The sequence below is a fragment of the Tympanuchus pallidicinctus genome, unplaced genomic scaffold (assembly GCF_026119805.1).
Source record: "Tympanuchus pallidicinctus isolate F22 unplaced genomic scaffold, pur_lepc_1.0 scaffold3, whole genome shotgun sequence".
Taxonomy (NCBI): domain Eukaryota; kingdom Metazoa; phylum Chordata; class Aves; order Galliformes; family Phasianidae; genus Tympanuchus; species Tympanuchus pallidicinctus.
Window position 1 is genome coordinate 3,396,887 of NW_026294747.1, and position 26,611 is coordinate 3,423,497.

Genomic DNA, 26,611 nt, shown 5'->3' on the forward strand with positions numbered 1-26,611 from the left:
TAAAAGGGTATTTTAATTCTTGCTAGCTTCAGTGTTGTTGTCTGTATTCATCCTCAAAGTTGTATAATATACAGTGCAAACGTGCCTATTGTGCAGAACATTCATGAGCTTAAATTCTGAAAACTTGTAGTGTGAAATTTAAAAGGGCTTATGTAAGTTTTTTGTTGTGCCAAGCAGTCTTAATTGTTCGTTCATAAGAGTGCATTATTGCCTTGAAATATTTTGTAAAAAGGAGTTGTAATTCTCAAGCGTGACATTGATTACTAAGTGATGTGATATCTCCTTAATGAATTAATGCCATGTCATGAAAGCTATGAAGACCATTTTACAACAGTGGAATCTGTGCTAAGGGGAGCTAGTGAAATAAGTTGGTACTGCCTTCTAATGGATGATTCTTTTGATTACTGTTACTAGTAGTTTCAGAAGGTATGGCACACTGGTGTTATCAATGAGTAGGCATTTTCTTTCTTTTTGTATTCTCCTTTTGAAGCATATATACCTCTTAACTATCGCATTGAGTTTTTGTACTTGAAGGGAAGAATGAAACACACAAACATGTAATTATGATTTAAAATCAGAAATCTTAAGATGTAAGATAGGAACAGTTGTGTGAATTTACTTTGGATTAAAAAGGACATAGCCAATGAAGAAGATAAATATTGATATAGTAAGAATGTTGAGAGAATGCATTCTTAGTGTTGAACAGTCTGTGGTTGAGACATTTCTTTTCTTACACAAAGAGATACGAATTTTCAGTGACTTCAGATGTTCTTTATATTGAGCAATGTAGATATTTTAGAATTAATTTGTAAATGTTTTTTTACACTTGTTGAAATTACTTAACAGATCTACTTAAAGAAAATATAAAGGCTTTTGGCTTTGTGAGTATTTATGTATACGTTATCTTCTTGTGCTATAGTTGGAATTAAACTACTGGAAAGAATACAATTTTTTTCAGACTTCAGGAGAAACTGCAAAGTTAGAATGTGCTAAATTCAGTTGTTAGGATGATTCACTAATATTACAATTTTTAAGGCTCTCATTTCTTCTTTTTCCTTTTTATATAACTTTTTAGTTGTTTCCTAAGTAGTTACTTGGGATGAAAATGATCTCAGCAGCAGCGGGAGCTGGTCTGCTTTATTGCCAGTCTGTAAAAGGCAGAGGATCCTATAGGAGATCTGAAGTTACAATTGTGATTTGACTTGGATGTCTGAATGTAATAAGAAGATCTGATGCTACATTTTTTTTTTTTTTTTCTTCCATTAGAACGTGTAGAAGAGTGTGTAGAAAAATCAGAGCAAAGGAAATAAATGGAAGCAAAAATATGTTGCTTACTCATTTCAGGTTGTTTTGGATGTTGGCTGCGGAACTGGAATACTCTCCATGTTTGCTGCCAAAGCAGGTGCAAAGAAAGTGATTGGAGTAGACCAATCTGAAATCATTTATCAAGCCATGGACATCATTAGGTAGGAAAGCTGTGGAAAGAGCGTATGGTAAATATTGCTGTAAAAAGTTATTAAAATATTTTTCCTAATTAATGATCACGTATCACTTGGTTTGTCTTTTACTGAAGTCCTTCTTTGATCTGAAGATTAAAACAGGCTTTAATTTCTGTAAGCTGATTTTGTGGATTACAGAAAATTGAAAGCTTCACTTTACTGTGTCCATTTAAATACACATATATATATATTTAGATCTTCCTGTTGGAACTGTTGTGGATTTGAAGAAGAAAAAAAAAAAAAATGAAAAAAAGCTTGTTATGGAATCATAGATTCACCAGGGTTGGAAAACACCTCCAAGGTGATCCAGTGCAACCGTCCACCTACCACCAGTATTTCCCCACTAAACCATGCCCCTTAGTACAGCATATAATTGTTCTTGGCCCCTTAGTACAGCATATAATTGTTCTTGAACACCTCCAGGTGACTCCACCACCTCCCGGTGCAACCTGTTATGTATTAGCTATTTTCACCAGTTTTAACACCAACAGAGACATGAAATTTTGTGATTATGTGGTATCAACCTTTCTCTAGTAAGATTTTCTATGTTACTATATTTAAGGGACTCACTCTTTGTGGAGAGTAATAAAAGTCTACTATCTCATTTTATTTAGTTGGAAACATAGTGCTCTTTTTTTTTTTTCCCACTAATTGGTGATTACCATTGTACTCTGTTTTCTATAGTTTGAGGGGAAAAAAAATCCATTTCAGTAGCACTATACAGCATGCTATTTGTGAGGTTGCTAAGAAAAGATGTTTCAGTGAAAACGACAAATACAATGTGTACCATGTAAACTGTCACACAATTGTGTAGAGTGGAAGGGACCCCTGAAGGACATCTGGTCTAGGCACCATTCAGTTCGGGTTCTGCTGCAGCAGGTGGTTCAGACATTGTTTGGTCAAGTTCTGGACATTGCCACATCTGTCTGAACTTCTGGCAAATGTCTTATTTGACTAGCCTCTTATTTTTTAAATATCAAATTGAAATTTCTGTGGTTGCAGCTTTTGTCCACTGCCTCTCATCCAGTCTTTGTGATATTAGAGGCTAGCTTTGTCACCTCTTCAACCTCATGTTAGGTAGGGGCAGGCAGTGGATATTCACCTTTTATCCTTTCCTTCTTAAAGCTAAGGAAACCCACTTCTCAGTCTCTCCCTGAGTGTTATGTGCTCCAGCCCCTGGTTATCCTGGTGAATCCCATATGTCACTGTCTTGTACTGCAGGTCTCCCATCTGGATGCTGCACTCCAGGTGTATTTTCACAAGTGTCAAATAGGAAATGTTTGTTCCTTGAGCTGCTGCTCCCATCTTCTGTATATGACACAGCTGGTTATTATTTCTACAGGGACGTGCTGGTTGCTCACGTTCATCTTGTTCACCAGCACCCCTTGTTAGAACAGAGTGGAGAAAAGCAACCAGAGTTGATTTCTAATCCTCAAGAACCAATCTGTCTTGTTTTGTGATTATTCCAGCTGAGGTGGTCTTTGTCTTTGTGAAGCTGAGGTTCCTCTCAGCTTGGTTCTACAGTCTCTCCCTTCTAATTTATCATCTGCTTTCCTCAGTTGAGATCCATCCAGAAATTTTATAAGGGTGCATTCTTTCCCATCGTCTAGGTTGCTCGATTGGTATCAGATCTAGCACTGAATCCTGAGGAACACCTCTGATACCTGGCTGTCAGACTTTGTATTACTTTTCTCAACTCTTTCAGATCTCATGGTTTGGAAGGCTTTCCTCTCATGTAATAGTTTATTTATCTATTCAATGTTTCACTAATTTACCTTTATTGGGATAATATTGGAGGCTTGTGAGTTTGTGTAAAAATAAAAGAATGGTGCCTGAGCACTTAAGGATTTTCGAGTTTGAGGCATGGGAAAAGTAGGCTAAAATATGTACTGTTGATAACTGAGGTTAATAATGCTTTTTCTATTCAGAGCATCTGTGAAATAAAAAGCAAAAATAGCTGCTGAGGAATTTGGGGATCACAGTTCATGGGATTTTAATGATACAGTAATATTGTTCTTGAGGTGTAACTGTGGGGACACAACATGTCACACTTGGATGCTGTAACGTTTTTCTGTTAAATAAATACCAGGTTAAGAAAAGTGCAATATTAAGTATTAGTTGCAACGTGGAGTGCATAAATAGTGTCCAAGTTGTTTTTCCTACAGTCTGTAAACTTCTTTGTATGTTACAATTGAAATTAAGTATGTAATTAATACTGAGGAAGAGTACTGGTTTATAGTGTCCTTGTGCAGTGTCATTTACAATGTTATCTTTACATCCTTTTTGCTCTTAAAATATTGATACAAGTGATAGCCCTTTTAATTTCTGTTTTTATTTTTCCCTCTGAACTTCTGTTTTGACTCCTGTTTACAAAACTAAGTATTATATTAGTGGTGAACTGCTATTCTTCTAAGGGAAGGCTGTCGCATGTGCAGAATTTAATTGATGTTTCTTACAGCCCACGTGTTCAAGCAGCCCTTTGACCCTTTCCCTCCTTTTTTTCTGATCTTTCTCCTATTGTCTTCTAGATGGAATTTTTAATGTGATTACTGATTTGCATTGAGAGTCAGATGGTGTGAGAGAGTGAGATGTCAGGCTGTGGGGGGAAGGGGCAGTGATGGGAACTACAGTGGATAGATAAATTTCTTTGGGAGTACTTTTTTGCTCTCGGTAACATTAGCTAGAGGTATGTAGCAATTTAATTGTCATGGAGTTTTTTGTTTCAAAAATACCTTCCTTATACAGAAAGAATATTTGTGTCATTACTTGTGCGTGAGGTAATACTGATTGATAATTAAACATTGCAGATAATTTTGGCAAAAACCACAGCGAGGACAAGGCCTTCGTTATGGAGTAACTGTAATATTGTTCTAAATGGGAATGTTCTCAGTGGCTTTGCTGCTGGCTTCCTCAAATGATAAAAGAAAGCAAAACAGCACAGTTGTGCAGAAGAGCTTTGTACAAAGCTAACTTCGATTTCTGTCCTAGTGTGATGAGTAGCCTCTAATCACTGCAGACTTACACTACAAGGGTCAAAGAAGGATAATTAGAAACAAGCAACTTTAAATAAAAAGGAGTATAATTGTAAATTGGCTGCTTTTCTGTTCTGGGTTCTGAAGTCTGCACGCTTGCATGCACAAGAAGTTGGAGGTACACAGTTGTACTGTCTGCCACCTTTGCCTGATGCTTAATGTCCTGAAATTTTTGGCATTCTGGTAACATACCCTCTGAAGTATAACTAACAAGAATAATATTGCCTCTTAGCCTTTTTTGGGGGGAGGAGGGAAGAACGGCTCAGTAGAGACATCAGTATATCTCTCTTGACAGCATCTAATGGAAATATAAACTAACTGGCTTATGTTATGACTTGCAGATTAAATAAACTTGAAAATACCATTACGTTAATCAAAGGAAGAATTGAAGAAGTAGATCTGCCTTTGGAGAAAGTGGATGTAATTATATCTGAATGGATGGTAAGGCATATGAATGTTCTTTTCAAAGCATTGCTGTTCTTAGGAAAAAAAATGCATTGTTTCGTTATAAACGCCTGAAAAGTTCTTCTTCAAGGATTACTTCTTAAACCAACAAGACATTGTGCTTATAGCAGTGTTTTTCATAACCTGGGAGGTGGGATGACAGTTTAAATTATGTGGTATTCAAATAGAATTCTTCATCTTCGTTGTACGTGTTACTTCAGGTCAAAGTTCTGTAGGTACAGTTAAGCTGTTTTGGATATAGCCAGTAAGTTGGAGTTACGTAGTTGAGCATGCAAATCTATGGAACTATTCCATACTCATGAATAGTAATATTAAAGCTGCTCTTATGATAATACTTCATGTTTTGTATTAGTCATGTAGCTTAGATCATTTTGATAAATAAAATGCCTTTAAGTCCATGAAGACAACTCAAGACAGGGAAAGTGAATTAGAGGAGCATGTATGCTGCGAAATCTGTAAAGAGAGAGAACTTGAAAACAGCATTATTGCTGATTGCAGAGTTTTTAGTGTATGAATGAAATAACTGATTGTAAAAGTACATGATGATGATAATGGATCATTTGTATGCTGCTTAGTGCATTTCCTGTCGGTCATTTCCTGGAATGTGTTTGATTTCAGGTGCTGGACTGTTATCATTCTTTCATATGCTTTTTTTCAAACACAGTTGTGCTTGCTGCCTTGCACTGCTACTAATAAAGAAATCTGTTTGTCAAGACCCAGGTTCAGGCTGAATTACATAGTGGTTTAGTCTGTTCATTGTCAAAAGTGTGGGAGGAAGCACTCTGACTTTTTTTGTGGACTTCCACAATTCAGTTTCCTATGTCACAGACCTTGAAAAAGCTCTTAAAAAAAAAAAAAAAGTTGTTTTTCCATAATAATTGCCACTGTTCGGATTTGAATTTAAAGGATAGAAGAATTTTTCATTAAGATCAGTAATGAAAGCTTAAATTCTTTTGTGTGGCTGTTCTAGATGCAGAGAGGCCTTTGGGCATGTTCACTGTGCATCCGTATGTACTTAACTTCCAGATAAAGGTGAAAATAAGTTGTTCTGAAGTATTTTCATGTGCTGGCAAACTATAAGTGTGTTTTGTTCCACTGCTGTAAAGAATGTTATGTAAAGCATGAGCTGAATTTAAGGTGGAGGTTGCTTGTTTCAGTAAAGATTTAAACGAGTAGTAGTGGTAGTAGTGGATTAAAAACCAGTGTGTTATGATTGGTGATTTCTGACAACGTAGTGACTTCACTAGAAACAATAATAGCTCTTTTGAGGAAACTTCTGATCAGTTTCTAATATATGTGCCAGAATCATGTTTTCAAGAGCATATTTTTTATTCTGGAGTCCAAGCTTTGCTTTTGAAAATGATTTGGGCACTCCAGAACTTAAGATGTGTTGTAAATGGATTCCTCTAAGGTGAAATAGAGGACGATGTAAAACACTTCATGTAAGAAATCAGGTAATGGATGTTCTCTGTTTCCCATTTTGGTGCTGATTTAGCTTTTAATGTTACAATTATATAAATGTACTCTTGACTTAATGAGGTATTCTAAACATTTAGGGGTGTTACTATTTTTATAGGTTGCTGCAATACGGAGATAAAGAGGACAATGCTGTGAGTGTAAGATTGATAGCTGGGTATGGAGCACAGACAGTTCCAACACTGTCCAGAGAGGAGTCTTATGTTGTCTAGATGCAAATGAAGATTCCTCTTTGTCTGGCTTTCTCATGTTCCCCATTTTCACAACTGTGTGAATTGGCTTTTTCTTTTCACTCTCTGATTCTGAGCAGTGTGAAATATTTTGTGTTAATATGAGAACAGAAGTGCTTGAAAATTGACTGACCACTTGCTTGAAGATGTTGTACTTACTAAGCATGGAAGCAAAAAGGATCTCAGTATATCATGTTTTCTGTTTTTTGTTTGGAGTGTCTGGATGAACTAGCAGGGAAACCTCAATGGGTAATTTTTCTTTGTAACAAAAAATATGAAAACTTGCTGCTGCTTTTAGCCAGCAAGCTGCTACACTAGCAATTACTAAACCCTGCTATGGAGCCATCGCTTGGTTTTGCTTGGCAGAGAGTGGTGCTGAAGACCAGTTCTGTAAGCTTTTTAGAGCCATGCATCAGGAAGTTATAAGCAGGTGTGCAGCAATAGAATGGAGGCTGGAGGGAGGGAAAGATGCTGCATCCAGCAGGAATATTTCTAGAATGCACTTTCTGAGAAAACTGGCACATGAGTGTGTTATCAAAGGTACAGCACTGCTTTACGAGCACCTTCACTGCAGTGATTTCTGGTGATTATTCTACTTGTGTAAGTGACCTGTGACTTCCACAGGTTGCTATTCCTACCTATTCCATTTTTACATTTATTCCCTTAGAATATACAGAAATGAGAGAACCATCTTAAATATTATGTAATGAGTAGTTTGGGTATCTGTATGTCAGATACAGACAAATCCAAACAGTATTTCAAATCAATACTTGTCATCATCTGAAATAATGTTTTTCAGTTGAAAATTTATTTAGATCCAGTTTTGTTTTGTTCAAGGCTTAGAGGGTGAACCATGAGCAACTGCCTCTTTTGTGGCTTTTTTTTTTCCAGCCTGTGAAAGGAATTAGCAGACAGTGAACAGTGATCTTACTTTTGATGTAACAGCTAAGTGACTTACTTGTAACATCTGAAGTATATATACCAAAATTAAAATTGGGCAATAAGGGCATCTGTGTAATTGTATTCTACTAAAACCAGCATGCGGACTGTTCTGAAAGACAGTGGAATGTGTTTTGAGCTATAAGCTCTTCTGCTGGTGTCTGAAAGGAAGACTGCTGAAGATGGAGGACCTCTTACAATAGTGGATACCCAGATAAATCCGTCTATTTAGATATTTGCATTCTGAAGACAGCTATGGGTTCTTTGTAGCAGAACACTGGTGAAGTATTATTGGCTAGATGCATGTGCTTTGAGTGCTGTAGGCTGGGAGGGCTGAAAAGCCAGTTCATATCATGAACCATATTAGCTTGTGGATAAGAATGGCCAAATCATAATCTGTTCTGCTAACCAAACTGATTCTGCTAGACCAAGGTCTTCTGGTTGTTGGAGATAAACTGAATGTACAAGTGGGTGCATCTTGTACCAGATCTCACTGCTGGTGTCCTTCATAGAGGTTTCCCTGTACAGGATTGCCCAATAATCTGTTCCAGGGCTATAAGCTTCTGATGCTCCATCCTCCTTAATTGTCTCGAGTTCACACGTGCCAAAGCTTTGGAAGCCTTAAGTTGTAAAACTACCAGTTATGTTTTAGTGGTTATGTTTTTACTTATCTGCTTTTACCTTAGGAAACCTACAAACAAATCTCTTCTTGCACAAATTGTAGGCTTACATGAATTTCTAAGGAAAGATGCAAATAAAGTATAAATAAATTTGAAAGAGGAGCTGCTGTGCCAAGTCCTTGAAGCCTGTTTTTGGTGAAATGGAATATTTGGCAGGACAAGATTTGCTATCAGCGTACAGAATGTGGCTGTGTTATTGCACGTGTGGAGTCTGGCTGTATAATCATAAGCTTTGCAGGCAGCCCATTGAAAGGATAGAAACAAAAAATACAGTGTTTTTCTAGAATGCTGTTATTCAGCTGGGTCTGTTTACAGTTGTTTTGTTTCCAGTCAGTGCTTCTGCTTCTGCAGCTAGGAATATGAAGGTACAGATTGAGAGACTTGTTCCCCTCTCAAATATTTATCCCCCTATCAAGTGTCCTCAGGTTTTAATGGTAGGGGGTTTGAGATGGTTGTCTCAAATTCAATGTCAGAACACTGCATTGCCATACATTGCTGGTTTACGTAGTGCTGTATGATACTGAACATGCAGTGTCATCTTAAGAGTGGAAAAACTGGGAAACAATCGGATTCTTATCGGATTCTTAAAATCAAAAATGGCATCTAGTGCTCATGTTGCTCAGGCAGCTAATAACCCTTTTCTTGTTTTGTCTTATGTAATTTTGAAATGATATTAATGTGATTTGTGAGTAGAGGTAGCCTGGATCTTGGGAAAAGTACTACGAAGTGAGTGTGTCTGAAATACTGGAAGCAATCTTATCAACCCTTGCTCCTTTCCGCTGTTTCTATGTAGACACCCAGTGCTGGTGCTTGGTTTTTTGTTTTTTCTAACACTTGCTAGTGTTTGTGTGGTCTTCATATTCTATGTTGAGGTGTTCTACTCCTATAAAACAATAAAAATATAGTTTTCAAGTTTACTTAAGATTTTATTTCTTTTAATTCTGTGTGAGAAGCGTACTAAGTGCCTGAGTACTTTGATTTCTCTGCAGTGTTGTGTTTATTTGGTGTTTTTTCTTTTTATTTTGAAAGAGTGTTTTATTTTCTTATGTTAATAGCGAATGTCACTTTGCACGCTTCAGATCTGCTCTTTTGATGTTCTTGCTCATCTTGCATGAGTTCAAGGATACAACAGGAAGTATTGTTCATTTTTTGCTTTTTTTTTGTTATATCATAGAGTAGGCATGTAGGTAAATATTGTTTCTTGGTTCTGTGCTTGCTGCGTGGGGTTTTTTTCTCTGCTGTAGTAAAAGTTCTAGAAATTTCTGCTGATCTAAGCATGCTAATACCACTGTTTGGATATATCTGGATTTGTATCTGGATTTCACCAATGAAAGAGCTGCTTATACTTACGATGTATTGAATTAAATAGAAGTGAACCTTAGAATGATGTTGTCTATTTGAATAATAAGGAAAATGTAACAATACAGGATACTAAGCTATCCAAGTTCTCGGACTGTTTTACAGTCCTGTTACAAAATGCAAGATATGGATATAAGGGGCATACAAGATGTCTTTTATGCCTATTAGCTCAGCCAGTAGCAAGATAAAATTATCAGTATTCTACTCACAGTTTTGTGTTCTAGAAATCTTTGTGCTCATTAATCTTGAGGGTGCCAGTATATACTGAAGTAAAACAGACAAACAAAACACTGAGCATTTTTTGAGGTGGAAACATGGAAGCAGGAATGTTGCCCCACAGCATCATGGGGAGAAAACCAGTGTAGTTCTCTCTCCAGATGGCACCCCTACAGGTGAGGCAGCAGCCTGTGAAATTACATTCTAAATTACACTGCAGCTGAACACAGCGCACAGGGCAAAATGTTTTGGTATAAGTAATAAATGACTTGATTCAGTACCTCTGACAGTTCATGCAATTTGCAAGAATGCTGTATGGAACTGGGGATAAGGGGAAGAACAACAGCAATGCTGGAGTGGAATGGTTTGGGAAAAGGACTGTGAGAATTTCACTGTATTGCTCGTTAGGAGGTGCATCTTCCAGAGATTGTAGATAGTGGGCATCTCAGACAGAAAGAAGTGGATATCCTTCTTTGTATCTATCTTTATGGATATACATTAAGATGTTGCTTTGCAGCTTGCTGACTGTTGGTGTTAACTATTTGTAAGATTTGTCTTTGAAGTCACATTTTCATTTAAAAGCATGAGAAGAATTTATATGAGCCAAATGCATCATATTTTTAGAACGGCAAGAATTAAGAAGAGCTTTATGGTTCCAGTCTGTGCTTTCAGCTTTGCTGAAAGCATAAAATAATCTGGTGCAATAGGAGCCCCTGGCCTTTTCAACCATTTTGCAAAGCTTACAAAAGACTGTATTGCTCACAAAGCAGTAATGTTCGTTCTGGGGTTCACTCTAAGGATTTTGTGAAAGTTAGGCAATAAAGTGGAAGAGAGGGCAGCATTTGGATGAAAAGTATCCTGTAGAGCACTGTCATCTTAGAAATAGGATGAGAAAAGGACATTTCTGTAGTTTTCCAACTGTTCTTTTATTGAACAAAAGGGCAAAAAAACAGTGGCTGTAGAAATATAGAATTGTTGGAAGGGTGAGAGAAGGGAAAGCAGTCTTTACAGATTTGCTTGGTTCCTGCTGTTTGACCTTGTAGGACTGCAAGTCTGAAATCTGGACTTTCCATTCTCTTTTTTGTTCTTCTCTATTGTCAGTCAATTGTACAAATCAAGCCACATGGTTAAGCTGTGTTACGAGCAAAAGTAAGGATTTTGCTTGAAGCGAAAAAGCAAAGTGTATCCTGGTTGGATTTGTCTGAATTTATTTGATGTCATAAGAATGTGAATGAAATGCGCTGCACTATTCAGCAGAGATCATATTCAAACTTGGAGACAGGATGGTAGCAAAACTTTTGGCTGTATGTCTCTTTGAAATTTGGATTTGACTTACAAGTAGTTGCAGTTTAATGTTTTATTTGAAATATTAATTGTGTGTAATGCTCTTCTCTATCTTGTGCGCTCAGAAAATGCCTGACTGAAAATCTGGGAAGTTTACAATAAGCTGCTCTACTTGGCTAGAGTGGTATTCTCTGCTTTAATCTATGCTGTAGAGTACAACCTTCTCTAAAATTAACCATAGCACAAAAAAAAACTAAGCAAACATTGCACTCAGGAATTTTATCCTGAGAACATTTTAAGTTCTGGTGCTGTTGTATGATGCAGACCATTCAGAGAACCTCATGTATTTGCAGTGTGATTCATTTCCACCTATCTTTCTGAGCGTTGTCCAGTCTGGTGCAGGGTACCACTAGGTTGCAAATGTCAAGAAGCAAAGATGCATTCCTTTTGTGTTTCAGTGACTTCCTACATTGCGATAGTTCTAACGCTGCTTGCGGTTCGCAGTAGGAAAAGAATTTCTTTTGTGAGTTATTGCTATAAAATAATACTTAGAGCTTTTCACTTGGGATTGAAGGTGAATTTGACGTTTTGGAACTCAGGAAGTTGGTTTAGGTGGATATTTATTGCCTACAGTTTGTTGATTGATTAGATGTTAAGGTATGTGTAGCGTGGGGGTGTTTATCTCATGAGGTTCGAAGTGATGGCGCTACTGAGAAATTCTTTAGGTGCTGGCGCTTAGCAAGCAGTGTGGACATGTAAAAATCTCAAACCGTGTTGGTGAGTCTGTCTGTATTATTAAGTATGCTAAATGAGAACTGTAATGACTTCTAAAATTCTTTCCCTTGTGTGCATACAGGGTTATTTCCTTCTCTTTGAGTCTATGCTGGATTCTGTCATCTATGCAAAGGACAAGTACCTGGCAGAGGGAGGCTCAGGTTGGTGTGCATAATTCTTTTAATAAATTTAGCTCTGAGGGAAAACTAAATTAACTCGGAGAACTCGGAGACTTGGAATAAGCTATGCATGAATGAGAAAGTTGCCAGTCTAAATGAAAAATGTTTCCATTAGCATGAGCTTCAAGGCATTAATTTACTGTGTGGATAGTAGAAGAGCATTAGGTGGGGTATCAAGGTCTCATGTTAATGGTGTTTTTAAGATTTGAAGGGGTTATTTATTCTTAAGCATGGCCTAAATTTTTCCTCCCTACTTCTTTCCACACATACCCCTGTGGATGGGGAAGAAAGAAACACAGTGGCAAATAAACTTCATTTTAAGAGTACACTTTTATGTTTTGAGGTATTATTTTCCTTAATTGAAGGATTTGGATGGTAACCTCAAGCTGTATACTTCAATGAGAAATGCTTAATTTTTTTTTCCCCCAGATCCTCTGATTTGAAGAATGAGTGTTGCCTATCTGGACAAATACAGATGTATAAATGTCTTTTAATCAAATTAGGGCACTGGGTTTAAAACCTTTCAAAATACATGAAGCTAAATAGCAGCGATCAGAAAAGATTGCATTTGTTTTCCTTTCTCTAAATATCAGTTTCTGCAAAACTACAAACAGAAGAGGTTTTATTCTTTAAGATGTAGCACTGTTCAGTAAGGTACATCTAGAATGAAGAATTCACGATGGTGAATTAAAGGAAAAGTGGATAGAGTGCTTTCTAGGGCAGTGGAAGTGTGGGGAAGACATATGGTTTCATATGCTAAAAATTATGAATTAACCAATGGAATTCCGTTGGTTCTGTTCAGAATTTTTATCCTGTGCCAGTAGGAATGGACTTTTTGGCTGGAGAGGTGGGGAAGTGACAGAAGAAAAATATTTCACTTTGAAATTGAGTTCTTTTGTCCTTTTAAGTAAATTAGATAGCGTCATCTTGAGCAATGTTTAAATAGTTGATAATGTAAATATTTAGTGTGCATGAGGTGGTCTTGTGCTCTGCTTATGCTTTATTCCTTTCAGTTGATTCCTTTGTCAATGTTGTATTTCATATTGACCTTTTCAATCATAGCCATCAGTCTGGTTTTTTTCCCCCCAGTTGTGCTAACCATGCGCATAGTTAGTTTCACCAGGCTGCCTTAATGATTGGATTAATGACTGTGTAACAGTGCTCGCTGCAGTGCTTCACTTTGATTGCAGTAAGCTTTTGTATGCTACAGAGTGCAGAAGAAAAGAAGCAGTTTTTTAATGCAGTTTAACATTTGGTTGAGATTACTGTTCATGTGTGAAAATAGAAGCCTCTTGAACAACTTGACACAGAATAAAAGCATTTTTCTTTTCAGCCAGATCTGGAGCGCAGTTGTAATGTGCTCTGTGTAGGTATATGCTAATCATTTTACATCACAGTGTAATTATTAAATTTGAGGACATATTTTAAAATAGTAAGGAATCACTTTATTCTTAGCTAGTACTTCCACAGCCTTTTGAATGGAGCCAGAAATTGTTGACCTCTGTGGAAACTATAATAGAATCTTGTTCTCTAGGATCTTTCTGTATTGTTGGCATATTTGCTAGTGGCTTGAGCTTCAACGGTTTCCATTTGAGAGAGTGTGATGCTTTTGTAGTACGCTTAACCTTTGTGGTCTCAGAATGATCTTGGGTTCTTAGCTGACTCTTGCTACTAGGTATACTGTATTCCAGTACCAGACTGGTACTGTCAGGTTTTAAACAGAATGCTTAAGATGCTTGCTGTTACTGCTCTGCCAGTTTGCATAGCAGGTAAATGGCTGTGCCGAAGATCTGTGCCAAAATTGCTCAACGATCAGTTTAACAAAACCGGTGCTTCTGCAGCATAGATGTACAGCAGCAGCAGTGTGGGCACATCCAAATTTGAATGAGCTGAAACTGAGAGCTCATCCAGTACTTAACATCTTAACAGAGAAACTCCTGAGTTCTGCCATAGAGATTAATTCTGTCTGAAGCCTCTTAGAGTTATTAAACCAAAATGGTTATTTATAGGGGCTGTTTGCAAGCTGAGAAAAGCAGTAGGAGCAGCTGTGACTTGGCCAAATCCATCAGTGACTGAGGCAAGAGGAGAACCCTGATTCCCAGATACGTGTCCAGTTGGTCATATCATAGCCACTTCAGCTTAACCTATTGGCATACTGAGTCAGATTATGCCAAACTGTCTAGGGTAATGTGTATAGTATGCAATAGTTTTATTTGAGAACATAAAATTCTTGCTGCCTGTGACCCATCTGTTCGTTCTTCAAAGCTGTTTATTTGCTTGAGTGCATATTTTTTCCATGTACTTGAGTGCAGTGCACATCAGTTAGGAGTGACATAGGCAAGGAAGGTATAGTTCAAAATGTAATCACTCGTTCGTATAAAAAAGATGGTGTATTCACTTGGAATTATTTCTGCATATCCAGGGGACTACTGTCTTACCCTTCAGCATCCTGAAATTTGTGAGGCATTGCTAAGGGAGAAAGGGTTTCCCATTGTGTACTGTTCACCACGTGAGCTGCTACTAGTGACAGATGACTTCAAGGCACTGAGTCGAGAAGGACACAGATGTCAAAGCGATGAATCTGAGAGCACGGTGGAGCATGTGCTTTTGTCCAGTCAGCATTTTGGTCAGCTCATCTTTGAGAAGGAATAATTATTGAATCATAGCTTTCATCAGGGGGAAAAAATGACAACTCGGTCAAGATTGCACAGGAAGGTGTTACAAAGCTGCAGAAAAAGCAGGAGACTTTTGGAGGATCAGGGGTAATGGTGGCAATGCAGGTTGAAGGAGATGCTTTTAAACCTTGACAAAATTCTTCTGTTTTAGCATGATTTAGGATGATACTTGGATAATGTGCTTACGTTCCCAGTCAAACTTCAATACAGTGTATGCTTCCGGATGCGATTGGGTCTGCAAATTTAGCAGTTGGTGTATCACTGTCATCTTTTGCCCACGACTTGTTTATGGAGCTCAGATTTATTTTTTGGAAGTCAGAACAGGCTTAGTCTGGCTTTTTTTGTTGTTGTTGTTGTTCTGTTGATGGAATGAACAAGAACTATCAATTAGGCTTGGGCAGCAGTGTTTACCTTTTTTGTTTTGTTTTGTTTTTGCTTGTACTTTATGTGGTCGAAGACATTTCACTGCTGATTAAAGGATTTGTTATGTAGATAAAGAGACTTAATAAAGTCTGATAGGAAACTTTTTCCCTTAAGAGAACATGCTGGAAATGCAAGCTAGTCTAAGGAAGGAATGTTATAGAATAGTCCATGTTTCGCTGTCATTTTTGTATGTAGTTTCTCTACATTTCTGTAAGTATTTTCTGTATCTGGGTCCTCTTTCACCTCTCTTGTATGCTTTCACTGCATTCCTTGCATCCTGTAGTCACTTAATGTTGTTGTGTAAAGTTGTGTTTTAATTTCTGGAGTGCCTGTGGTTGCTCTTGGAGGTTTGGAATGCTTGGTGATACAGCATGTAATGCAGTTCTCACACTAGTAAGCAGCAATATGAAAGCTTTGAGAAGTATAAATCCCTTATTGATGGCTCTAGAAAGCTACTTTCAGATACTTCAACACCCGATACTGATTTTTGTGCATGTGTGACAGCTGTTAGGTGTGCTGAACCAAACAATTTGTTTCAAACAAGGCAGTTTGAACATCTTCCTATTTTGATACTCATCGAATTATCTTCTTACTGCTGAGTTAATTGTAGGCTGTCCATGGAAAAACCTTCTGTTTTCAGCTCTCATCTGCAAAGTGAGGATGATAGTTCACCAGTGCGATTCCAGTTTAAGCTTGCAGATTTTTATTATTCTGTTTTAGTCAGAATGTGAGAAAAATGACGTTGTGCCCATATTTTGCATAAACTAGTAGATTGAAATGTACATGTGATTGTTTGTTCTAATTTAATCTCTCCATGTGAGAAATAGCTTCTTTAAAGAACAGTCATCTTTACAACATGCAAAAGATGTTTTTGGTTATGTTAAACATACTCTCACAGTACAACAGGATAATTCTAGTTTACTATTTCTATCTTCAGTATTTTTCAAGGCAAAAAAAGTAATGCCTTTCTGACCAGTGCTTTCCCCTGTGCTCATTCGGGTAAGCCAATTTCAAGCAGAGCTGAAGATAAAATTCATTTTACAGTTCACTAGATTTTTTGGGGAGTAAAAGAAAAACTTTGCTTTAGTTTTATTAACGCCATCACATTGATGTATCAGTAAAAAAAAAAAAAAAAAGTGCTTAATAGGAAGCATTTTGTTCTAAAGCCAGATTTAAAAAAAAAAACACTAATTTGTGTGATTTGGAAGCCTTTAAAGCTCTAACGGCAAATGGGAATTTTATTTGTGGAAGGAAGCCTAACTTAATACTAGCTTTAAAATGGGCTTCTCTTAGTATTCGATAATGCTTTAGACAGCCATATTTATAGCAGCTGTTCTACCTGTCTTTTCCAATCAGTAGTGGGTAAGGAATTGATTATCTTTCCTGTAGGAAGCTCTTGAAAAGGCAAATGTCAACTTTCCACTACTGTTTGGAAAAGCTGTGAATAGATGGGTTTTCTAAAAACATTCTTGCAAGAGGAGAGCACAAATGTGAAGATAATGCAAGAATGATAGATATTGATGTAAAACTGGGGGGAAGAATTGGTGAGGGGGTTGTCTTCTGTCATTCCTGTCATGCTGTTTGGTTAGAGTTAGAAGTTTCTCTTATTTTTGGGTGTCTGGAAGTCATTTTCAGATTGTAAAGCATGTATCAGCTGAACACAATAAGAAATAGGAACCAAATACCTCAGTGAAAATATTTGCTCTTCACTGAAAATAAGGTCTTTTCTTGCTACTGCAGATTCCTTATCTGGATTTTGCGTATCTATCTAGGAATTATCAAATGTATTTCAGTGCAGTCTCTGGAAGCCAGAATAGGATGTTCCAAAATATTTTCATCAAACATGAAAATTTCCATTTGTGTCCTGACAGTGGGGTTTGGCTAAAAGAGATTTTCTCCTAAGGAGTAAATATTGTTATCAGAGTAGTGTGGGGAAAGTGTCTAGTCTCCCCTGTGGACATACGCAGAAAAGAAAACAGCAGAAAAAATCTTGTCTAAGAACTGAAAAAAGTTTTTGTCTTTTTAAATGTTAATCACTTAGAAAGGGAATTATGCATGCCTGAAAATAAAATTTCACTCATCTGTTTGTTGTTGTTGCAGTTTATCCTGACATTTGCACCATCAGTCTAGTAGCTGTAGGAGATATGAATAAACATACAGAAAAGCTACTTTTCTGGGAGGATGTATATGGCTTTGACATGTCTTGCATGAAGAAAGCTGTAATTCCAGAAGCTGTTGTGGAGGTGCTGGATCCAAGCACTCTTATATCTGAAACCAGCATAATTAAGGTACGTACCAGATCCTTCTGAATATTCAGTAGTCAGACTATAAGTTCCATTTTATTATTTGTGGAGAAGAGAACAGATATGTAGACACACTTTGGCATATCAAAAATTGTGTAAATGCTATAAGGTTCTTGATGTTGAGACTATATGGCACCATATTTATTATTTTTTTTTTCCAAGTTTAAACAAGACCATAAAGATGTCTTGTAGGATAGAACCATCTAAACATGATATTTTCCTCTATCAAGAATGAAATTTACTTGCATTTCAATAAGGTACAAGTTGCATAACTGAAGTGGAAAAGAAAAACTAACAGAACAACAGAGTTCCATTTTACTTTCCTTCCCTCTTCAGTTAAGTTACTGCATGGAGTTACAGGGTGATTCCTTAGCTATGTCTGCATAGTTAGCTAGCTTTGAAGATCTTGAGTTGCAGCATTATTCACTGTTATCTATGGCTTTCTTCAACAAAAATAGCTGTGCTGAGACTGATAATCCCTTTAATATGGACCTCTCAAGGGGTTCTTCTCCCAGATTGTATAAATACCTGGGAATAACTAATTTTGACCTTCCTCTACATTTCTTCATTCTTTTGTTTAATTTCAGGGTTCTTTCCTTGTAGATGGTAGTCATTATAGATGTCTTAGATTTTGTTAACTGAGCTTGTTTTTACCAGGCTATCTTCATAGTCAATACACATGTCCCTTTTAATTTATATATAATTATGAGCAGTCACTGGCCAGCACAGTTGCATGGGCTTAGCAAACTTTCACATTGTACAGCATTTAAGATAATGGCTCTGCTTAATGGTTTTGTACTTACTTATTTTGGTAACAGTCATGGTTTTTAAAATAGACTGTAGTCAATGTATGTGCTTGTTTGCTTGAAATTACAGTAGGAAATAGTAAAATTAATGAGTTGAGCGAAAGTGGCCTTATAGGTAAATTGTTTCAATCAATAGTATTCTACAAAACAAATAGATTGTATTTTTGAGAGAAAGATTAAAAATTCATCACTAGCTTATTACAGGCAGTGTCTTAATGTGCTTTCTCATATTAGCTAGTTCTTGTTTTGAATAGTTTATAATGTAATTTTCAGGAAGAATGATATTTCCTAAAGAAAAACAAGGTAACAAAAACTCACTAGTAATGTATGAAGTGCTTTCTGTCAACAGTATATAATATTATATAATATTATACATGATATATTATATATATATATATAATGTAAGGCATTTTAGCTGGGTGTGTGGACTAAGGAACTTCTTACAATGCCACTTGTGGATTTTTTTTATTAACTGAAAACTGTTTTTTTTGTTTTTTTTTTTTTTGAACTTCAAGTATTTGATACTTACATATTTAAAGTAAAATTAAAAAAAAAAACTTTGAAATGCAGGTTGCAATTGGATCTGACAGTATCATAATTATCCTGGATGCTGTTCTATGACTATATGAAAAGACACAAGCTGTTCTCTACCTCCTGTTTTCCTTCTCTATCACACCTACTTCACATTCTGATGCTTCCATGGTTGTTCTGCTGTTCAGCAGAGGGCCTCCCTAGGCTGCAGGAAGGAGCCAATCGTCCTCTGTGCAGTTCATCAGAGGTCAATGCAAAGTCCTGCAGTGGGAAGGAATAACCCCTATGCCAGTGCAGACTGGGACCTACTGTCTGGAAAGCAGTTTTGTGGAAACACAACTGAGTGTCCTGATTAAGCCTAAGCTGATCAGCCCCACGCCCTCTTGCAGCAAAGGCTGTCAGATGACAGCCTTGCAGTATGCACTAGAAGGCTGCTGCTAACAAGCCAAGGGATGGAAGCCTACTCTTGTCAGTCTTGGGAAGCCTGATGGTAGAGCACCAGGCCAGTCTTGGCTCCTGAGCACATGGGCAAGCTGGGTGTACTTGAAGTCTAGTGATCCAAGAGGATGAAGTTGATGAGAGCTGAATCTGTCGCACAATGCAATTCCACTTAAATATGAGGAATTTCATTATTTTTAATGAGAGGATGATTGAATGTTGGCCCAGATTGCTCAAGCTGCTGCTCAGGATACCCATATATATAACTGTGAATGATGCTTAATGTCAGCTATGCAAAGCTGTCAGCATTACTTAAAAGCAACTTTCTTGAATGCGGTGAGCTACAGTGCCTAGTACCAATCTATTACTCCTCACTGTCTATTGAATTTGACATCTGGGAGAAAGGATCTTTAGGTGCTTGGTCAGTGTGCATGTATAGTTGGCTCTTCCGTTTTTAAAAAGCTGTGTTAATACTGCCCTACAGAGATGTCTGTATATGAAAGTAACTGTACAACCTGTAAAAATCATCCAAAGAGCTGTCTCAATTTCTATTAAGCACTGTTATCTGACAATTGTTTTATTCTTTTCAACAGCGTATTGACTGTAATACTGCATCTATTCCTGATTTAGAATTCTCATCAGAATTCACCCTAAGAGTCAGAACAAGCACAAAGTGTACAGTAAGATAATTTTAATTTTTTCTTATATGGTCAGTAGAACCTTTTAACTAATGCACTGTTTGAAATAAACCTTTGTTTTTCATTATTCCATGTCTTGAAACTTTAATTTCTGTATTACAGAGATGTGACATGAGCCCTCTTTCTACAAAGAGTTTAAACTCTTGTAGTATGATGACATGGTACAGTCTGAGGAAGAGAAGTGGAAGCAGGGTCCTGTAGCCTGGGAGGAATACAGAGCTGTTGTCCGTGTGTATAGAGATAGGATTAGGAAAGCCAAGGCACAGATGGAGCTGAACTTGGCAAGAGATGTGAAAAACAAGAAGAAGGGGTTCTACAGGTACATAGGCAGAAAGAGACAGGCCAAGGAGAGTGCTCCCTCTCTCATGGAAGATAATGGGGAGCTGGCTTTCTCAGACATAGAAGAAGCTGAGGTACTCAATGAGTGCTTTGCCTCAGTCTTCACAAGTGGTCAGGCTTCCCATGTCTACTAGGACCCTGAGGTGAGGGTGTGGGGAGTGGTTTCTGTCCCACTGTAACAGTGGAACAAGTCTGGTCCCTCCTCATGAAATTGAACGTGTACAAGTCCATGGGGCTGGATAATATCCATCGTGGGGTTCTGAAAGAGATGGCTGGTGTGGTTGCCGAGCTGCTCTCCATCATAAAATCATGACTGTCTGGTGAAGTCCCTGGTGACTGGAAAAAGGGAAATATTACTCCTATTTTTAAGAAAGGGAGAAAGAAAGACTCAGGGAACTGAAGGCCACTAAGTCTCACCTCTGTGCATGGGATGATCATGGAGCAGATCCTTCTAGAAGCATTGTTAAAGCACATATGAGATAAAAGGTGATTTGAGGCAGGCAGCGCGGCTCTGATCATCAATAAGATGATCAGAGGGCTGGAGTGCCTCTCCTGTGACAAAAGGTTGAGGGAACTGGGATTGTTTAGCTTGGAGGAAAAAAAAAAAAAAAAAAGGCTTCAGGGAGACCTCATTGTGGCCATTCCAGTACTTGAAGGGAGCATTTAACAGGAGGGAGAATGGCTGTTAACGACTGCGAATAGTGACAGGACAAGGGGGAATAGTTTTAAACTGAGTCAAGGGAGTTTAAGTTAGATATTAGGAAGTTTTTCCACACAGAAGGTGGTGACCCACTGCAGCAGGTTGCCCAAGGAGGCTGTGGATGCCCCATCTCTGGAGGCATTCAAGGGCAGGCTGGATGTGGCTCTGGGCAGCCTGGTCAGCTGGTGGCAACCCTGCACATAGCAGGGGTTGAAACTGGATGATCATCATGGTCTTTTTCAACCCAGGCCATTCTATGATGCTATGATAATGGGTCTTAGCGTTGTTCTTGTTGCTGTTTTCTAGCCCACTGATTTCCTGAAACACAAGTTCTCTGTTCAGACAGGTTGTTACCATTATGCTGAAGAGTGAATTGGTCACTGTTCTCTGAAGAGATTTAAGTTTAATAAAAATAGTAAAAACAAAATAGATAAAGGTAAACTACATACACTGAACTACCTAAGTTCACTTTTTGTTTTTTTTTTTTCTTGGTCATTCAGTATCTGTTAATCAGTGTTTCTGTTTTCTCATTATGTTTGATTATTTGAAAGTGTCCAAGGGTGAGCATTCCAGTAAGTTCTTTAAAGATGAAGCTCATGAGATGATAGGTCTGCTTAGCAAATCGCAGGGCTAGTTGAGGAATCAAAGAATCATAGAATAACAACGTTGGAAACGACCTACAAGATCATCCAGTCCAACTGTCTCCTCATCACCACTGCCACCACTAGCACCAAACCATATCATGCAGCACGTCATCCAGATGCCTTTTGAACACTGCCAGGGATGGTGATTCCACCACCTCTCTGGGCAGCCATTCCAGTGCCTGACCACTCTCTGAGAGAAAAAGTTCTTCCTTATGTAACTGGTTTTGGATGGATCTGCATGTTATTTCACACTGCTGCATTTGTCGCCGCAGTTGCTGCACAGCAGGTTGCATGTGAATTTGTTGGCATTTTAAACTGAAATTTTCCCATATATGTAATTTAAAATATTAACTTGGTGTAGTAATTGAGTACTTTGTAATTGTGCATCATTTATCACCAAATTAAGTAAAGACACAGTAATACCTGTGATTTTTATTAAATCTGCCAATTTCATTGTTCATTCAAAAATCCCTCTAGTTGCTAATTAGTTGTAAATTCATAAAATAACTCTTTTTGCCTAGGGGCAAGGTCAGCTTTGATTTCTGATCATGCTCTAATGGAATCATGGGTTAATTTAGTTCACTTGTCCACTTCTTGAATAACTGGTAAGCAGTTGGAAATTGATCCAAATTCTTTGTCGCCTTAACTGCTTGAAGAAAGTAAAGTAGTTTATTTCTTAAAAATCATTTTTCCCTAACAATAGATATTTACAAAAACTTTGTTTCAATTCTGTTCTCCTAGCAAGTGTGTCACTAATGTGTAAATCCAGATACATACATGCCTAAATGTTGTGACTTCTGCGGTGAAGGTGAGGGAGTAAGTGGAGGAATGGTGTGTCTGAAATTTTGCACTGAGTTCAGGTTTTAAAAAATGGCCAGAACTCTGTAAAGTATTCTGCTCTTCATCATTTAGGTTTATTGACACTTAGAGAGAAATTTCCACTCTTTCGATGATGAATTGTACAAGTTTAGGTGGGGGTTGACAGTTCATCCATCATATCAGGCTGCCTAACCTTGCAGCAAATGAACAATACAAGTCCATCATTTATCTTGAGAATTTTGGGGGAAGTGCTTTAGGATTGCGATTTGTCCTTTGAAAATAACACTTGATGTTTTTCTGGTTTGCATCTGCTTTTTGTTTCTACACAGAATCATAATCATAGAATGTTTAGACTGGCCATAGACTGGCCTGGGTTGAAAAGGACCGCAGTGATCATCTAGTTTCAACTCCCCTGCTGTGTGCATTGACCAGCCAGCCATTTCCTAATCCATCGAACAGTCAATCCTTCACATCCACACTTCTCATATTTAGAGAGAAGGATGTGGTGAGGGACAGTGTCAAGGGCCTTGCAGAAATCCAGGTAGATGGCATTAATTATTTTGTGAATCCTACAGTAGATTGGTTATTAGTGTACACTGTTATTTGGACTATGGAGTGAGGAATTGCATGTTGCATCATTCCAGGATACTACTGTGGTTGTACAATAGGCATCACTCTATAGAAATGTAACAGCAGAGTGGAAAGCGTTGCTGCTTTTGCTAAAATTGTTTTTGCAGAAGCATAAACCAGTGAGAGGTAATTTAGTAAGTACCCAGAGCAAGGAATTGTAGCCTAAGCCTGTTGCAGCTTGCAATGTAGTGCTAATCCTTGAAGAAATTAACTTTTAACTTGCAGTCTGCTGCTCCTTCCCATCAACCTGTTTCCATTTCTGCAGTGACAGATGTTAAATAGTAAAAATTTACAGGAATCAAACTAATAATGCAGTCTCTTTGATAACTAATTAGTGCATTTACTTTCATTATGACTTGAAAGCCCCTAAGGACCTCAAGTATAGGCAGTCCTTCTAATTACAGTGGTAAGATGTTTAACATACCTAAACTCTGACCTTAGTTTCTTCTCAGTTTTTTTCCCCTTTAGTAGATACTATTTGAAATTGTTTACTTTCAGCCTTAGCAGAGAAATTGATCTCTTCTTAGTTTATTCATTCTTAGTTCTTTTGAATTATTTGGTATGTGGTGCCTAGTATTTCAGAAGTTATTTTGGCATGGGAGGAGTCTTAAGCTTTCCTGAGAGCAAATATAGCAAGTATTCATGTTTGCTTTTTTTTTTTTCTACTATGATTTGCCACTTAACATCTCAGTAGTATCCTAGGGGTGTCCTAGAAGTAGTAAGATTTCAAAGACTGAAGATAATAAAAGCGTGAAGCAGTTGTTTGGAATGATTGTATTTGATAGACTCAAAGCACTTTTAAGTGCATGTTAGCTTTATTTCGGTCTTACGAAGATAATGGCCAAAAATAAATTTAATTAGTCTCTGAAAGTGTATTTTTGTGGTAATGAATTAGGGTTTGTCACTGCTGATTTTAATGAGACATCTGGCTAATATCAGTTAGTAGATGCTGCTGGGAAAGTATTGCATTAATTGTATTCTGAGTTGATCACTGTGTGTGCTTTTGAGATAAAATATAATGGTGATTACCCTCAGTGTAGAAATCAATTTGACAAACTTCCTCTTTTGTTTGTGAGTGTTTCCCCTGTGAGCCCATCATTGTTGATCTTTCCTAGCTGAATAACAATATCCCTTGGGAGGAAAATGGCAGTATCTCTTCATTGCTCCCAGGAGATGTTGTCAAAGAGCAGGGGATGTGTGTAAGAAGTTGGAGGGAAGAAGGGTGTGAAAGAAGGATAATGAACCACAGGATGTGACTGATGTATTAAAACCTTCAAGAGAAAAAGGAAATTGAGTTGCCATGAAAATTGTTTTGAGTTAGGAAAATGTATCTTTAAGTCTTCTCTGTTAAGCGGTTTAGTCCCGTAATGTCCAGTCTTGCACTTGAGAGCCGAAAATGAGCGTTAGCATCTAAATCTTAAGTGAGGAAATACATTTTTTAGTTGTGAGTTGGAAGTCTGATTTTGGTCCTGCTGCAAAACACACCTTGAATGTCTGCTGCCTTAAAGACCACAATATCCCAGTACAAAGCAGGATGTGGCCTTATGATCTGTTCAGTTATTGGTAATCCCGTCTTCACTGAGATCCAGATTTGTGTTCCTTTTAAAACAACAACAAAAAATTCTTTTTAGCAGCAAGTGCTTTTTATTTTTTTACTGTGATAAAAAGGCAGCAACTCTGCCGCATGGATTACAAACATTCCATCTCCATGCTTGGGTAAACTCCATCAAAAGCACATTATCTCCCACTTCTGTGGCCAGCTGTCTAATTGTATTTGTTGTAGCCGCTCACTGTTGGAACATGATGCTAGTGAAGAGCAAGAATGATAAATTACTCACTGTAGGTGATAGCGGTGATGATAATTTTTAATTTCCTTGTTCCTAAGTGAATTGGTAAGGTTGCCTTTGAGTTCCCATAAGGAGTCAAGCAATCTCATTTGTTTTATCCTGTTAAAAAGCTGCACAAAACAGACAGTCGTTATGGAATAAGCCTACTGTTCAGATATGTCTGAACTAAAATTTGGTCTCTTCTTCCCGTTTCAGCTAAGGGCTGCAAAGCGAAGAATGCGTACACCCATTACAGCTCTTAAGGATTTTATGATCTTACTATATTTTGTACATCTTATATGAATAAAAGAAAAAATAGGTTTCAGATAAATCACTTGTGAGGGGAGAAAATGTTGAAGAAATGAGTCGCGTTGAGAGGAAGTGCTTCATTTACAGATCATATGCTTGCATGAACACCTTAGTGTCCCTCAATGATGGGGGAAGACTTAAAACTATTCTGAGAGTTCTTTGTCAAAGCCTGGGTTGGATGAAACTGAGGAGAGGTTACTGGATACTATAATAATTTCAAAAATATATTTCTTAAACTGTTGAGTAAACTTTTGCTAGCCTTTGCCATCTCAGTAATGCAAATCTGTTCCTAATTGTTTCTTTAGCTCTGTAGTTAACCTTCTTAGGTCCCTAGCTAATTGTGGGGAGTTTATTCTGAGGCTGTGTTTTTTGTCCCCATGGCTCTGCTTTCTTTCTGACAGTTTACTTGAAAGCAGGAAGAATAATATTTCTGCATCATTTCTTATATTTAGCATCCTTTGAGGCTGGAACATGTGTCTAAGTAGAGTTTTAGTTATTTATTACCAGTTTAAAAGCCATCATTTTTGTTGTATGGTATTCAAGAGACTGGCACTGGAAAGCTTCTGCCAGAGGAGTTCTTAATGGTTGATGCCTGGTGAAGCTGTAAATGATCTGTTGAGCAAAAACAAAACTGCGATGGAAGAAATAACTGTTATCATTATGCTTAAAACCAAAGAAACCAATGCAGTAGTTACAGAATGTCACCTGACATTTACAGTGGCATTATTGTCTTGTTCCTTTTAGTTTGACTACAAATCTTTTTTCAAGTTATTTTTAAAAACATTTTTACATCCTTCATTAAAATCTGGCCAGCCCTTGGTTTCATTTTAAAATGTCCTTGTCCGTAAGATTACTGCATGTGTGCACAGTGATTTTTTTTTCCTTACCTTTTTGCTGATTAGCTCTGTGTTTAAATTTTACTGCAAAAAGGGAGGACTTTTCCTTCAGTTTGCAAGCACTGGAAATTGCTTTCTTTGTAGTAATGCATATTTAAAAGAAGTTTGTGATTAACTGTTGTAGCTTCTGCAGTGTGTGGTAATGTTTTAAAGTGAAATCACCTGAAAATGCTTTGAACTTTGTACTTTGAATTATTTCAGTAAAATGCGCTTAAATGCAGAGTGTATTTATTGTGCATTTCGGTAACAGAGCACCAAACTCTACTAACAAATAATAGAAATTAAAATGGAAGAGAAGATACATTAGAACCTGAAAAGATTGTCATCAAAGTCACAGTTAGTTTTGCATTATTGGCTATTTTGACTTCCTGATTTCTTATCAGAAGCATAAATTCAGTAGTGAATTTCTAGGACTTTGACTTTGCTGTGAGGAACAACTCT

At 37.4% G+C, this 26,611-nt stretch overlaps 1 protein-coding gene across 2 annotated transcripts in view; it reads left to right on the forward strand.

Moving 5' to 3' along the window:
• PRMT3 (protein arginine methyltransferase 3) overlaps positions 1–26,611 on the forward strand; it is a 49,052-nt gene that overhangs the window by 11,990 nt on the left and 10,451 nt on the right. Inside the window, exons 8-12 of one of the 2 annotated variants that reach the window (XM_052695688.1) lie at positions 1,345–1,466; positions 4,873–4,972; positions 12,037–12,115; positions 17,332–17,519; positions 19,903–19,989. In XM_052695688.1, coding sequence (XP_052551648.1) covers positions 1,345–1,466; positions 4,873–4,972; positions 12,037–12,115; positions 17,332–17,519; positions 19,903–19,989 — 576 coding nt within the window. The remainder of the gene's footprint in view (positions 1–1,344; positions 1,467–4,872; positions 4,973–12,036; positions 12,116–17,331; positions 17,520–19,902; positions 19,990–26,611) is intronic. The other variant, XM_052695689.1, reaches the window with a different exon arrangement.